General features: G+C 38.0%; 1 protein-coding gene across 1 annotated transcript; it reads right to left on the reverse strand.

Moving 5' to 3' along the window:
* Nucleotides 1–884: 884 nt before the first annotated feature.
* On the reverse strand, nucleotides 885–16,079 carry phtf1 (putative homeodomain transcription factor 1). The gene is made up of 17 exons (XM_074680490.1): nucleotides 15,734–16,079; nucleotides 15,415–15,508; nucleotides 14,768–14,824; nucleotides 14,597–14,666; nucleotides 14,273–14,431; nucleotides 11,734–11,914; nucleotides 11,448–11,568; nucleotides 11,125–11,316; nucleotides 10,788–11,030; nucleotides 7,217–7,345; nucleotides 6,831–7,100; nucleotides 6,613–6,744; nucleotides 6,437–6,523; nucleotides 4,477–4,632; nucleotides 4,233–4,328; nucleotides 3,999–4,124; nucleotides 885–1,614 (listed from the first exon to the last, which is right to left on the reverse strand). Exons 2-17 carry the CDS (start codon nucleotides 15,442–15,444, stop codon nucleotides 1,594–1,596), a joined length of 2,070 nt encoding a protein of 689 aa, XP_074536591.1. The 5' UTR covers nucleotides 15,445–15,508; nucleotides 15,734–16,079; the 3' UTR covers nucleotides 885–1,593.
* Nucleotides 16,080–16,317: the final 238 nt, after the last annotated feature.

Raw genomic sequence — 16,317 nt, forward strand, 5'->3', positions numbered from 1 at the left:
TATTTTTCTATTGGTTTGCTTTTTGTTATAATTATTTCTATTTTTATGAGTATTTATTTTTCTATTTTCAGATTACTTTTTTCCTGTTTTTCGGACTAATTTTTTCCTGAAGTATCGAGATACTTAGAAATCCTGTGAGAGCCTCAACCTGCTGTTCTTTCGTGGTAGAACCAACAGGAGGTTCTCATGGGATTTTGAAGTAACTTGATACTTAAGGGAAAAAAATACTCAGAAAAACAGGAAAAAAGTAATCTGAAAACAGAAAAAAAACACATAAAAACAGAAATAATTACCACAAAAACTAAAAAACCAATAAAATAATATTAATCAGGAAAACAAAATTAATTACCACAAAAAATACTCATAAAAACAGAAATAATCATAACAAAAAACAGACCAATAATGAAAATATCAATCATAAAAAAAATTACAACAAAAAAACAAACCAAAGAATAAATTACTCTGAAAAACCTGAGTTGTTTTTTTTTTCAAGTGAATGCATTACGCTTCCGTAGGATTAGAGACCACTAAAAAATAATATAAAAAAACAAAGACAAAAGTTCAAATTTTTTGTTTCAATTTTTCCTGAGAAATAAGTCAAAATTCTAAAATTAAAATCAGAATTCTGACTTTAATCGTAGAATTCTGAGGAAAAAAAAAGACAGAATCCTGCCTATTTTTCTTTAAAATTGGAATGAAGAAAAAGAAACCACACCCTTTTTTTTCTCAGAAAAATAGTTATTAGAAAAAAAATAGACATATTTTTGTATTTTCAGTGGCCCTTATCATTTTCATATCAAACATTAAAATCCCAGAATAGAAACCCTTAAGAGGATAGGGAACAAGCTAGCATATTATAAAGCATATAAAAAAATATGCCAACATTTAGGGATGAAAAACTGTTTTATTCACCTCTATCAAACATTTCACTTGATCACACCCACTTTGCATAGTCATTTTATTCAACAATACTCCTAAATACAAAAGGCATATAGTGGTCAAAAAGACTTACAGGTACCTTTGCAAGCGCTAAAAAAACAAGACCCCAAAATAAATAAAGCCCACTTACAGTCACAATATTTCCTCTGTAAATAGTACAAAAGGTTGACACCAAAGAAAATTTAATACAGCTGGTTGCCCCTTTTTGATTTTATACCCGCTTCAGTCAGCAGATGTTTTTGCTTGTTTTACAGTTAATGTACTAAAACACTGATGAGAAACATCAGGGAACAAGACTAAAAACTAACTATCATCTGCATTTATATCATTTATACATTTGTACAAAGCACATCTGGGTTTATGTAGCAGCCTGAAATGATCTCAGACCTCCACTCACTGCTATATTTCACAACATACTGAGGAACATTCAAGGGTCAAAGGTCAGGCACTGAGCCAGCCAGTAACTTTGTTGGAGCGATTGTCAGAGCATTTCAGGCTTTTGGATGTTCGACATAAGTTTCAGCTGGAAGGCACAGACAACGATCACACCGTCAGTAGGTTTGCACTTATATTCACAGATGACAGGGCTGTCTGTGTTGGACGAGCGGCTCCGGGTCTCCAGTGTCAGACCGGTAGTGGTTTGTTGTTTTCGTGTTAAGACTTGATTTTCCACAGCTGGAAAGAAAACAGAAGAGATCAACCTTGCTATATTTCTCAAGTTTTATTATTTATTTTGTAATAATAATAATAATAATAATAATAATAATAATAATAATAATAATAATAATTATTATTATTATTATTATTATTATTGTTAACAGTTTGACTTGAATTTGTATGTAACACATCTAAGTGGTAATCAGTAAGTGGGGCCGGAGTTGTAAAGCCAACTTTGCTCCCTATATCTATGCTAAGCTAGGCTAACTGTCTAAAGAAGAAGCTTTTTTCTCCAAATATCCAGCTTTTTGTGTAAATATCATAATGTTTGTAAGTAAACAGGATGGAGCTGACCACTTGGGAGGAAAAGTTACAGGAAGAAAGTCTGAATCATACTAACCCCACACGCTTTTCCTCTGATATCACGCTCTTGTGCTCCTGTTTACAAAATCTGAAACTGTAATACATGCTGGACTCTGACAAACTGCTGCTATATCACTGCTTCCTGACTGATTTGTAACTGTGTTAATAAAGGGTACTAAAATAGTCTGCAGGGACAGCAGGCTCAGAAAGTGACCTCATATTCACAGTTCATTGTGACACTGTCTGCTGCACACAGCTTTGAAGCTTCCGACTCTGAGTTTGATGTTACGAGAAATGACAACGTGTAAACAAAGTGAACTGAAGCAAAGAGATCTTTAAAAAAAGAAAAGAGTCTCAAATGAAGAGGCCATCAACAGGCCCCTCTACGCAGCCAACTGCATCATACAACTCGAAAAAAAAAACATTCTGTTGAGTTAGATTTTAATGCTGATTCAGAAGTTGCAGTCATTTTTTTTTCCAGCACATCAAGTTTTACCCTCCAGAAAAGCAAAATTCCACTGATCATCTGTAGTTTGACTTGCCAGCTGATCTACAGCTACATGGAAACTTGTTTGTGCAGCCACAGTTGAGACAGTGCAATGAGATGTGTGTGCAGCTCCCAATATCTCAATATCTGCTAACAGAAAGCTAGCACAGTAGGAATTAAGAGGATTGATGCTGGCTTTTCTCTTAACCTTGTAACCATGGGCATAAGGTTTTAAGTTCCATTTTGTTTTATGCTGTTTTTGAGTTTTCAAAGCTTGTAACTATTCCATCTTGGTGTATTATTTTAAACTGCTAGGCACCGCCCTGTTGGCTATGGCTGCCTTTTGCAGCAGCTCTCTCTTCTTTGTCCGTTTCTTGTCATTTTTTTGTTTCTTTTTCGAAATCTTTGTATTTGGGGTGGATCATTACTTTGTATGGCTCATTGTTGGTCATGGACACCAAACTTTTTGTGTCTTCAGTGATATTTTTACTATTTTTGCTCCTGTTTTTGTGTGAAATCAGCTGTTAGCAGCCTGTAGCATGTCAATGCTAGCTGGTGCAAGGCCTGATGTTTCCCACATGGTGAGGAGAAGGAGGTGAGGACGACGTGCTGGTTCTCAGGTGTGAGCTAAGAAGTGACGACATGGACCTGTCCTTCCATCCATCGTTATTGGGAACGTGGGATCTGTCTCCAATAAGATGGACGAGCTAGCTGTGCTAACCCAGCAACAGAGGGAATACCAGAGGGCAGAGTAGCATCATGCTATTCACAGACATGGCTAACAGAGCTAACACCAGACACCAACGCCACATTGGAGGAGCTTCACCTGCTGTGAGCAGACAGGATCCAGGAGACAGAGACTGAACAGACTGCTGAAGAAGCTCAGTCCTGGACCCTGTGGAGGTGGAGACTGGCTGACTGGACAATGATGGACAAGCTGTCAGCATCTATTTTCTTATTGAGCTTTTTGCACTTTCTATACACTTTCTTACTTTTGTTTTTTTGGTTGCTGCTGTGACTTCAATTTCGTTGTACTTGTTACAATGACAATAAAGTTTTATTCTATTCTATTCTATTCTATTCTATATAGGTCTATATTTCCTTTGTTCCAGATCATATCTGCTCCTGTAGCTCCTCCTGTAGCTGTATCTTTTGTAAAAACATGATAGTGTTATATAACCATTGCAGTCATGCCTGTTTCTTTCAACCCTTGTATGTCAGTGTTTGAAGATGTTTATAAAACAAGCTCTTACCTATTAAGTATTTCTCATATTTTTAAGAAAACAGGGATCCTTAAGTTCAAAAACTTGATGTGATAGAGAAAAACTGAGATCAGTTTTGGATTCCACACCGAAAAATTAGTCAAAAACAGCTGTCAGACCTAACTCAACAAAAGTTGTGTTCCCCAGTGTAATATACTTCTTAGGACCAGAGTCGCAGAGGAAGCTGAACAGCTGATTTCTCAAGCTCAAAAGTGGACGACTAATCATCTTACTCACTCTGAAACCAAGAAGCTTTTATATTTATGTCTATGTTTATCAAAAAGACTCACTCTGATGTTGAAGCCAAACAGGTCACTGACCACAGCGGACACAGCGGACAGGATGACCACTCTGGTGATGTTGTAGATCAGAGGGTTCACGGTCAGGCCGAGCAGTCTGAATGGAGTATCCAACTCCTGAAGAGGGGGAAAAAAGAGTATGACGTTATTAAAAACTGGCAAACATGGAGAAATAAGTCAAACAAACCCGATTTTAACTGTTATAAATGACGTCTAATTCCTTACCTTCATCAGTTTTGTAGCAAGTTTCAGAACGTTGTTCACGATGTTGAGTTCTTCTTTCTTATTGGGTTTTTTCTCCATCTTAAGATACAGATTAATCTGCAAACAAGAACATGTTTATCTTAAAACAACAACAGCTGTCAAAGAAAGCATGAAATGACACCAACAATGAGTGATGTTGAGTCTGTCAGCTGTTTTAAGAAAGGACCTGCAGCTCTTTGGGTGTTTTGCAGGTGTGGTTTCTCACCTGTTCTGTGAGCAGCACTGAGTTGTTGCTGTATTTGCAGTTGGTCTCGGAGCCCAGCGTGGCGAGCCGCAGCAGAAACAGGATAAGGGAGGAGGCCCACACCACCATCTCCCAGTTTGTCAGGGAATCGAGGAATGTCTTATGGCTGTGCAGGAGCTGAGAAGGCACAAAACATCATCAAAAACAACTTACACACCATTTGTTGTTGTTGACTTTAACACATATGGCTAAATCTTTGTCTAAAAATTGCTAGCTAAGAGGTTTCAGCTGGTTATGAACACAGATTTCTCTGCATGACCTACATCAATAAACAAAACCTTCAGGAATAGGGTAGGTTATTTCGCAAGGCAGTTTTTAATAGTTGGAGCACCTGCTGCAGCAGGGGTCAGACAACACAGCTGAAACAGCCTAATATGTAACAATGACTCAAAATGTCATTTAAAAAAAGGGAAATAAAACCTGAAATGTAACAACTACCCCAAAATGTAATGATAATAAGCCCAAATGTAATAAGATTTTGCCCAAAATGTAGAAACTAGTAACATTTATTACATTTTTAATTAAATTTTGAGTCATCACAGTTCAGGCTCTAACAAGCCTCATAACAAATATCATTTCAATTTTTTTAGAAAAATAAAAAAACATTTTTGTTTGTTAATATTATAGATTTTTTTTTTCTCATGATGTAATTTTTTTATTTCATTTACACTTTACTGACCTAAATGATTTTTTTTTTTTTAAATCAGGAAAGACATGCTATGAGGAGAATCTGTTTCAATTGGACTGCCTCGCCACCTTGTGGCCTGGAGTCTCCACACACTGTTGTAAATTACTTTTAGCAAGGTGTGTGTTTGTTTTGTAATTAAATGGAGATGTGATCAAAACAAATTTTGTTTGTTCAAGACAACTTTTTACTGGATACAACGCGCTGAGGTAAGGTATTAAAAGGTGGCATCAAGCAGACGTTGTAGTAGCCGGCTCTATGTAGTGCTATCGGCAGCTCGGTGCTCTGATGTATCTGTAGGCTAACATGACAACAAGTTAACACTGTAGTGTGTACCGCAGTTTAGTAGCTGTTTGTAAAGTATCCGTAACATTAGTGAATCTTGGTTATGTCCTGCCAGTCATCTACCAATCAGAGCTAACGTAACCTCTCTCTTCATTTTATTGATAGACTCTCAAGTTTGAACAGACCACTGCAGAATAACTGCTGACTGTGGGTTGGAATCAACATTAGCACAAGCAGTTTAGCCCCTGTGTAATAGAGTGATACATGTCTGTAAAAAGGCTAATTAGCCTTTAGCTTGGGTTGTATCACTCTCCTGTTTAGTTTTCTTCTGCTCTTCTGTCCTTTTTCTGTCTGACAGTTAGGCTCCAGTGTCCACCATCACGACAAAATTAATCACAGAAATCATTTTCAGCAGAGAAGGGTTAGCTAGCGTGGTGTTGTCATAGAGACTTGGACATGCCGTAAATCAATCCAGTCCTGGTCGACCCGATAGAGAAGCTAAGAAGTAGCATTTCAAAATAACCTGTAACCAGCAATATTGCCGATGATAATCTCATTTTAAAGTGTGGACTACTATCAGGCATATATCTAGAAGAGAGACTTTTCAGGATCTCTTTTAAACTCCTCACGGCCCCTTTAAAGACAGGATCAAGTTGTAACTTTGGTCAGCCATCTAAATTCGAAACAATGATTGGTTATTGGCCTTTTAAGAGGGTAAAAATAAACTTTTTGGGCTGTTACAGCAGGGCGCCTGTAGCTTTCTTAACAGTTTAGTTTTTTACATTTTCTTTCTTTTTACTGGATTTTTTTTAAACTAATAATATTAAAATACTTCTACACAGGTTTTAAGATAAAACAATAACACATCTTGGAGCTTTCATACAGTTATTGCACCTCTTTGTAATATCTGAACAGTAATATTCTGTTTTTGTATGACCAGGTTTGACTGACCTGAGCACAGATGATGACTGAAAGAGACAGAGCGAGGAGGAAGATAGTGGAGACGATGACATCGACTGAGCGCTGTGGGCCTCGTCTCTGCAGTGAAAAAGCAGATTGATGATTCACCATAAGACCAACACCACCCTCTAGTGGTGAGATGATGTGAAGTGTTAAAGAATACAAACCCTGAGAAATGAGCGCAGAGACAACCACATCTTTATGTTCTGGACTTTCTTCAGTCGGAAATGAGGGATCTCTGATTTCTTGGCCTTGCGAGCTGAGGTGAGGTGGCTGAAGTATTTGGCAAATAAGAGCCTCTGTTTGAGAAACAAAGTCAGACAATGTTTGAGTTTAAGTGACGATGAAAGTCAGACATTTCTTCTGAGAGCCTTCCATTACTCACCTGTTTGTACGTCCTCTCAGCCACACACATCATGAAGAAGAACAGCCCCGTGAGGCAGACCTTCTGCACCGTGGTGATGAAGAAGAAGACGTAGACCCGCGTGTCGGGCTGCCCCACTGCCATCTCCACCAGCTCCATGGGGCACAGAGACCCGAGACTGGACAAATCCAGACGCTGAGACAGGCGGAAGGCGAAGGGAAGCAGCGCAAGGGTGGCGGTCATCAGGCCCCCGAACATGAGGTAACCCACGCCCTGCTCCACTAACTTCACCTGGACACGAGAAACAATAAGGAGGGAGACACACGAGATGTCAGTGCAACTTTTTAGAGCTGAAAAAGAGAAAGAAGCCACAAAACTAACACAAAAACATAATGAGGCCGACTTACCCTCGTTAGAATGATCCCACTGATCTCCAGCACAGACATCTCTGCCTTCTTACACTCGCCCTGCTCCCATATTATGGCACTGACGCGGTCCTTGGATGGGTGGCATGCCTGCAGCCACGACAGCTGGCTCTGAAATGAAACACAATAAATAACGCTTAATTTACCGCAGGCCTTCAGAGGGTGTTACAGGGTGATGTGGAGTCCTGTAATGAATGTATCATCGTCTATATTAAGTACACATCAAATTCAGTCTAGATACGGCTCACACATGAATCACACAGAGGGAAATCGCTCCCAAAACAATACGTTAATTGTTAAAATTCCTACACTGCATGTGTCCTCTCAGAGCAAAACTTTTGGATGCTGCTCTGGATTATTCCCAAAATTAACTTAATTTAAAGTAAGTTGATACAACTAAAGAGAAAAACTTTAAAGATTTTTTTTTTTTTTTCAGCACGGTTGATGTTTTCTTGGGTTGTTGCTGTGGTCTGGACCTTGGGTCATCTACAAGGCTCTCCCTACCCCTTTTGAATTCAGCTGCCCACTTTTTTACAGTTGATAAAGCTGGAGAATTACCCTCTAACTAGCAACCATGCAAGGTTATAATAGTTAACTACAACAAAACTAAAAAGGAAAACTAAAATTTAAAATACATTGCAGTTAACTCTAACTAATAAAAACTAGAAAAGAAAACAAAAACGATAAGTAAACTAAAATTGTATCTTGTGTTCACAAAACTAACTGAAACTAACTAAAATTATGTAGAAAATGCCCTTAGTTTTAGTTTCTGACAATATTTAAAGCCTTTAGGATTTAAATTAATCTGACACATTTTCCCAACCAATTTTATGACAGTTTTCAGCAGTTATCAGCGCCATACAGCACCATCATAGCAACATACTGGGACGTGCTTGTTTACTGCACTGACTGGCTGTGCACTGTGCTGCAACAAAACGTAGAGGAGCAATAAATCAGAGCATCTGTAATAGTTTGATTGCATGTGAGTCTGACTTTAATTGTTTTTAAGTCTGTTTTTCTTGTTAGAGTCCAAGTTTCTAAATATTTAAGCTCATATTATATTGTTTTATATAGTTTTTGTTTATATTATTTTTATGTAATTTAGGTCACCATTATTTTTATATAATTTATTTTTATATTTTTTATATTAAATTTATATATATTTTTTTGTTTTAAAGGCAGCTGCAGCCAGGTCAGAATCAGCATTGACTGAGCAGTGAGCACTATGTTGGACTGGAAAATAAACAGTATGACAAAATATTTACTCAAATATTTACTTTCACTTTTGAATCCTGCGTCTGGCAAATTAAGTATGAAAAAACTTAAACTCAACTAAAACTAAACTAAAACTAAGCCTTGTTGCAAAAATAAAAACTAAATAAAAACTAGAATGCCTGCTCTAAAACAAATTAAAACTAAACTGTAATGGAAAATAAAATGTCCAAAATGTCAAAACTAACTAAAACTAAACTATAATGACAAATCCAAAACTATTATAACCTTGCAACCATGTGAATGTCCTTGGGGGTAAACCCCTTTTTCTGCAGATATTTGATACCACCACGGTGCCAAATTTGATCCAATAAACCATAAACTATATTATAAGTGTCAGATAAGTTTCATCACTATCAGACTTTGAACTTTTCAGCCCTCCCTTATTCATCAGAAGCTCAACTGTGTTATTACTGACTGATTACAGTGACTGGGTTGCAGAGCCCTGAATGTGCTTTACTGATGCTCATGGGCTCCTCAAAATGTGATGGTTGCCAGTGACTCACCAGCTGGATTTGACAACTTAAAAGTTGTTGCTGTAGCAAAAACATGTCACTTTCTTTCATTCTTGGTGACCCTGGTTGTACCCAAGGGGCGACATCCGGTTAGTAAAATTGAAGCCTATGCAGAAGTGCCAAAAGTCGCTGTTGGTTGAGGATCTGCTTGAGGCTGTCTGCAGAAAGACCGGAAGTCACGTACACACCCTGATATTCCAATCAGAGGCACAGCTCAGGTCACCGGGCGAGGAAAACACTCACAGCCGGTGTCATAGCAAATGTGGCTGCGTCTGTGGATTGGCTTCATTTCACGGTTTCAGGAACAGACTGGTGACGTCCCAGATGCTTTGTCCATGTTTTATACAGTCTATGGTTGTACCTTACGTTTCTAGCCTCTTCAACATTCGCGATCTATGAATCATCCCGTCGTCTGTCATACAAATCACTCACTGCCTACCTTTTTGTTCCTCAGGGAACTTCAGGTTTGCAGGGATGACTTGCTCTGTTTGACATGGACCTTGTGCCTGAGGTTACTGACGCTCAAAATCATTGTACAAAAATAATAATCACTCTTCTGGGGATCTTGTTTCCCTTTTTTGGCTCATAAAGAGAAATCAAAAGTAAATTTGTGATATCACCTGTTAGTTGGATGGGTACTGAATGAATGAATACTTTTACAGGTACCAACTGAATCAAATTAAAAGTACCGGGTATTTACGTAAAATTGAAAGGTACCATGTTTAGGTACCTAAACGCATCCTTGTGACTGTGAGGGAGATTTCTGTTTTTATGAGTAATTTTTTTTGTGGTAATTAATTTTGTTTTTCTGATGAATATTTTTTTATTGGTTTGTTTTTTGTAATAATTTCTTCTGTTTTTCGTGGTAATTTTTTCCTCCTGTTTTTAGGAGAATTTTTTTTTTCCTGAAGTATCGAGCTACTTCGAAATCCCGTGAGAACCTTCAACCTGCAGACACTCCCGTGGATGTGTGGTGGCTCCTGTGTCCCACAGGCTATAGGCCTATGCCTTATCCTTAATTTTCTACCGGTCTGTACCGGGTCAATAAAAGTAGGGCATTAGCCACACTCAGGGTATGATACCCTTGTTACGTTTTCGACTTTATCCTTATATTTTATATGAGCCTATTGTTCAATGTAATACTTAAGGCATAGACGAAGATGTGGCATTAAAAATGCATTGATTCAACACTGGAAAGCTGGTAGAAAGTTAAGGATGAGGCATATATGTGCCGAACAGGATTTCTGATCCGTGCGGGACACAGGAGCCACTACACATCCACGGGAGTCGTCTGCAGGTTGAGGTTCTCACGGGATTTCGAAGAAGCTCGATACTTCAGGAAAAAAAAATTACTCCTAAAAACAGGACGAAAACAATTACTTATAAAAACAGAAAAAATTATAACAAAAACAAACCAATAAAAAAATATTAATCAGAAAACAAAATTAATTACCACAAAAAACAAACCAAAGAATAAATTACTCTGATAAACCTGAGTTGTTTTTGTTGACTTCAAGTGAATGCTTCCGTAATATATTGAGGAATGGTGTATAAAATATTTTTTTACCACATAAACACAAAAAAGTACTGAAAATTGGTACCATTGAGTACCGATACCAATTGCCAGGTACCAAGCATTGGTACTGTATCAATTCAAATGTGAAAGGCACCCATCCCTACCTGTTAGAAACTCCAAATCTGAGCTTTATTCGTCCCAAAACTCTAATTTTAACAAATAAGTGTTTAGGACACTTTGGTGATCTTACTCCGTTGAATCCTTGCTGCAGACTCTCATCATCACTGCTCATCGTGTTGCTCTGTGGCAGCGTCATGCCAGCGTTGTACCTCCCGTTCCCTTCACTGTCACTGCTTCCCGTGGAGGCAGAGTCCGGATCTTGAAGAAGCTCCTCCCACATGGTGTCATCTGTATCCGAGGCTTGTCGAGAGCCGACGCTCGGCCTGAGGCGGTCCACCTCTCGAGGCTTCACCTTGATAAAAGCACTTCCCTCCTGTGTCCAGAGTAAAAACAGTTGTCTTCAGTTGTTGCACTTTTCACATTTGCATCTGAGCTTTATGAGAACAAAGCGTAACAGCGAGGCTTACCTGAGGTCTTAGTGTAGATTTAAGGTTAAACTTTTTGGGGTTTTTCTTCCAAACAGGAGGAAGTTGTGCAGACGTGGCCTGACGTCTCTCTGGAAGAGGCTCTGAAGACCTGCTGCCCACTGACTGAATCTCCTCCTCCTCATCTTCACTGGAGAACTCGTCAGATGCCCCAAACCCCGACTTTCTTTTGCTCTGTAAACATTTTTATCACAGATTACTTAGTGATTGACATAGATCAGGGGTTAGCTGTGTTAAATCCCTACGTTTTCATTCTTTTATTTGACTGTACAGTTAAAGTTTGACTGCTCAGGTGAGTAACGTACCTTCCTGTCTTCATCGCTGTAGGATCGCTGGTTCTTTTCAAACTGCCAGGCCTCCTGCTGCTCCGTGTCCTCGCTGTCGTTCTTCTCCTCAGTTTTTTTTAGCCCTCTGCCCTTCCTCGGCCTGAGGCAGACACACCAAACAAAACTTACAGGGAATTCAAACTACAATACTGGGACCACTTAGTCTATTTGTGTGTGTAATGTGGGAGTTAATCTTTGTACTTAGAGGGCAGGGTGTGTTAGCAAAGACAAATGAGTGTGCAGTGCCTAACAATGAGAAAACCACCTGCGTCTGCGTGCTGGGCTGGTGGTGCAGCTGGCAGCTGGACTGCCCGAGGGCCACCGGCTGGACTCAGTGGACACAATCTGGCAGTGCACCGTGCCCAGCAGAAGCATCAGACACATGGGTCCAAACACCTCATTGGCACTCGCCCCAGGGATCTCAAGGTAGAGCAGCACCGCCGCCACTGAGGGGAGACAAACATTTGGCATCAGCGAAAGAAACAGATTCTTCTGGGAGCCATTAAAGCAGAATTCATTTGAACTAATGAGGTCTTTTCAGGGTTTGCAGGTGAGATGGGTAACAATCTGTTGTTGCTTGTCACTGAAAGTATACTGCAAAGAAAAACAACAAAAAACAAGAGTCGCAAAAGTCTGCAAAGCCAAACAAAAATTCATGAAAACCTCTGTTTAAAGAAACAACACACTCTCACATGTCACTGCTGTAATAGAAATCTGTTTAACAGGAGCCACACAAGTCTCTGCTTAAAGTATGGTTTCACTCGTTCTGACAGTGATGACAGATTTCTGTAAATGTAAATATCACTCTTTGAAATAAATTGTTTATTACCCAACATATTCTTAAATTCTACATCCAGCAAATAGAAAAATGGGCACAACTTAATCACTTATTCTATATAAAAACTGTCTTGATGACCCATTATATTCAGGTTACAACATGCACAATGTTTATTGAAAGTTTTTTTTTCTATTTAATTTCAATTTATTTATGATAGCCCCTTGAGATGTAGCATCTTGTTTTCAAGGGGGTCCCAACACAAAACATAAATTAAAAAACAACAACAGCACATCTAGAAATAAACCCCTACGCACCCCCATTCCAACACAAGCACTCAAGCACAATCATAATTACAGATAGACAGATGTGGACTTTTTAGGGCCGATACTGATACTGATTATTTGTCATCAAGAAGGCTGATAACCGATATTTATAGCCGATATTAATTTGCAGTCAAAGTGAGAATATTGGCGTAAAATTTTGAACGATACAAACTCCAACACTTAACTTCATTCAAATTCCTTCTAGCATATGTTTATAAAACAGCTCCCAGGCTTAGCAGCATGTTTTATAAAGTTAAATGAAAACTTTAAAAAAATAATAGCTAAAGTTTTCTACAGTAAATAAAGTTTTCAAAATTTTGATGTAACTGCAACAAAACTGGACAGAATTGAGTTTTTTCTGCTTTTTAAAGGCATGTAATGCAGTTGAATTAATTTTCTGTTAAGTTTTACATGACTGATTTTGAATGTTTTGACCATCTAGGGCTTCCATAGGGTAGACAGAAAAACTGCGCAGAGAAGCATCGACAAGCAGCTCCTGAATGTTTGCAGCTTAGAACATTTCTCATCATTTTTTAAGAGGCAGAAAAATGTATTGTGTATGAGAGAGACAAAGCGCTGCATGCGCACAACTTTCACTGCTGATTGGCTGTTGAGCCATGGCTGGTACTGTGGGTGGGACAGTGCTGGGGACTGAGAAGTGACTGCAAACAGTGGTGCAGCTGCATCAGAGCCAAAAAAACACAGTTTGGAATGGGTTTCACTTCGGCTGTCGGATTTGAAAAAAAACCTGATGCTGATATGCCCCAAAATGCCAAATATCGGCCTAGATAATCAGACTATTCCTTATCATACTGAAGAAATAAGTAAGAACATAAATAAAAAAATATTTAAGTTATAGAAGCATTACAAAAATGAAATTACTATCATAGTAATAACAGTACGATCAGAAAGCACTTTCAAATTAAACATGATTTCCTGTTTAATTCCAGATTGGTGCACAAAATGTAAACGAAAGAAAGGGGGACATTTTTTCATTGCATGTGGCGATGTGGTAAACTTCAAGTGTTTTGGGAGGAAGTTAGAAAAGCAATCGAAAAAATTATCTCAAAAGATTTTTTTAATGAACCCTCTTCTTTTATTTTAGGATCCTATCCCACAAGCCATAAATACACCCCCAGCAAAAGAATACTGATAGATTTGTGCCTTTTGCATGCAAAAAAAATGATCTCATTATTTGAGACGAAGACATGTATACCAAACATTAATTTTTGGGTTAGACAGATTATAATAACTTTACCTTTGGAAAAGTAACATACATGCAGAGAGGGAGACAAGACTTGTTTGAGGAGGTTCAGGGAACATTGACTTTATTTGTGAAAGACCTAGAGTTAATAGATGAAGGGGACTGAGATACTAATCCATGTTAACCTCATGAAGTTGCTAACATGACTGTAGAATTTAGAACAATGAAGGACCTTGAATAGCAAAGATTTAGAAGATGAAAGTTTGTTTTATCTGAGACCCCTTTGTCTGCTCATTCAGTCACTTTTTAAATATTTTTTTTACTTTGTGTTTGTTTATTTGGTATAGAATTGGATTGCTGTAAAGATTTTATATATTTTATACTGATGGAACTGCACTGGATGGTACAGACGGTTTATCTATGTAAAAAATGTCATTAAATCAGTGTTAAAAAAAAGAATCAGGGTGAACAGAAGTGAGATTGGAAACAGTGAACTGACCCTGCATGAAATACAGCACGAGGATACATGAGGAGATGGACCTGGAGGTCACCTGGATCCACCACTGGAAGAAAAATGGGAACAGCAGCACCCTCACCAGACCTTTCCGAGTCAGAGCTGTCCATGGACTATCTGGCTTGGCTTTGCTGAATGTTGATCCTGAGGAGGAGATTTTATTTACACACGATTATCATTTTGTACTAACAACAGAGTCAAGGCAGGCATTATGAGACATAGATATAGATCTGTAAATGCGTAATTTGAAGGTGTTTTAAATGTGTCTGTAATAAACAAATGAACATACATAGATACATTAACACCCACCTCGTACTAAATCAACATCAATGAGGTCTGGTTTGATGTGCCCAGTCTTTTTAGGCTTGCTGTCCAAACCCTTGATGAAAACAAAATGGCATTTTTAGATAGTGCAAAACAAAAACACACATTTACTATTTATTTTTCCTTTCTATACTTCTTTTTTTGTGGGTATCTTACATTTAGATCGGCCTGCTCCAGAGATTTCTCCCAGACTTGTTGATCATAGGCTCCAATCTGTCCAGACAACATAACTTTTTGAAGTCTTGTTTTAATCAAATAACTTTATCTATAAAGCACCTAGTACAATCACAGTTGTAAACAAAGTGCTGTGCAAGTAGGTTAGAAAAAAAAAATTAAAAATTAAAAATGATGCGTCATCATAGGGATGAATTTACTAATGATTTAGAAAAGATTTTTTTGTCAGTCACGTTCATTTCACCCTCTGAGGAACATTTACAGCATTGTTTGGGCTTGAAACAAATCATTATCTCTTGTCTCAAGAGGGACTTGGAAAACAGAGAAGCTGTCAAAAATGCTAAGAATGTTTTGGAAAAGATCAACTGAGCTTTTCTAGCTCTGAAATCTACATCAAAGACAAACTAACTATTAAAACAAGAATATTTCCAAAAAGGAATTTGAGTAGCTTGCCTTTTACAATGATTTTTCATGACTTATCATTCAGAAGCTCTACAGCCATTTCTAAAAAAATATCTAATGATATATTGGGGAAAGTAAAATGTTAAGGACTACATGGGCTGTTAAGATTGTACACTGACCATCAGGATAAAACTAGTAATTAAATTTTGGTCATAGTTATGTCTTACCTTCTCTTGATACCAGGCTATTCTGGCCATTGTCCTCAGGAGTTCAGTCAGGTCATTTCACAAAGAGCACTGGGCACAAATCCAGATCTGTTCACTAAACAAAACAAAAAAGCAATGATACAATAAGGCTGATACAAAGGCAACACAATAAAGCTGAATTATAACCAGAAAATAACCCAATATAAAGCTTACTCTAGCTCTGTGGGGGATGTTACTGTTTGTTACCTTTGGAGCAAGTTTCACATGAACGTACATCTTTTATAACACCTTACGTTAAGCGTTAGCTATCAAAAGTTATCAAAAAAATATCGTAACTCACCTAAAATGAACCCATAAAGTTTGTGTACGCAGGTATTGGAGTACACCTTCAGCAATCATCACAAACTGGTTTTTAAAGACTTTGTCATCAGAGTCAGGGGCGTTGCAGCGTCTTGTTGTTAGGTTGAGCTAACGGTTAGCTTTTCACTTTAAGTCAACTGCCACCTCCATACACCGAAAATGACTCGTAAATGAGCCATTTATTATTTTTCCCTCTACTAACTAATGTCAAATTAGAAATAACTTGACTCTAGCTTTTCTTAACTTGGCTAACTTCACTGTAGTTCAACATTTGGATCAGTCTTCCGCTTCCCTTTTCCGGGGTTTGTTGTGCTTCTTTGAGAGATTTTTATCACCAGAGTTTTGTCTGTCAGGCGAGGGTTGCGATTTGTGGACCGTATCAGAAAACTGTTCTGGATTGGCAATTTGACGGAAAATGTCACAATTAATATTTTTATGGGATTTAGAAAATAATTTTAAGATATTTTTTTATTTTAAGTGTTATTCAAGCTGTTTACAACGTTAGCAAAGGAGTTGGGCCGCCTGCTGCTCTTATCTCAGGGAATAGTTGCACGAGACATTTTC

The sequence above is a fragment of the Halichoeres trimaculatus genome, unplaced genomic scaffold, assembly GCF_033239565.1.
Source record: "Halichoeres trimaculatus isolate MK-OKI-2021-1 unplaced genomic scaffold, fHalTri1.1 fHalTri1_scaffold_1, whole genome shotgun sequence".
In the NCBI taxonomy this organism is placed as follows: domain Eukaryota; kingdom Metazoa; phylum Chordata; class Actinopteri; order Labriformes; family Labridae; genus Halichoeres; species Halichoeres trimaculatus.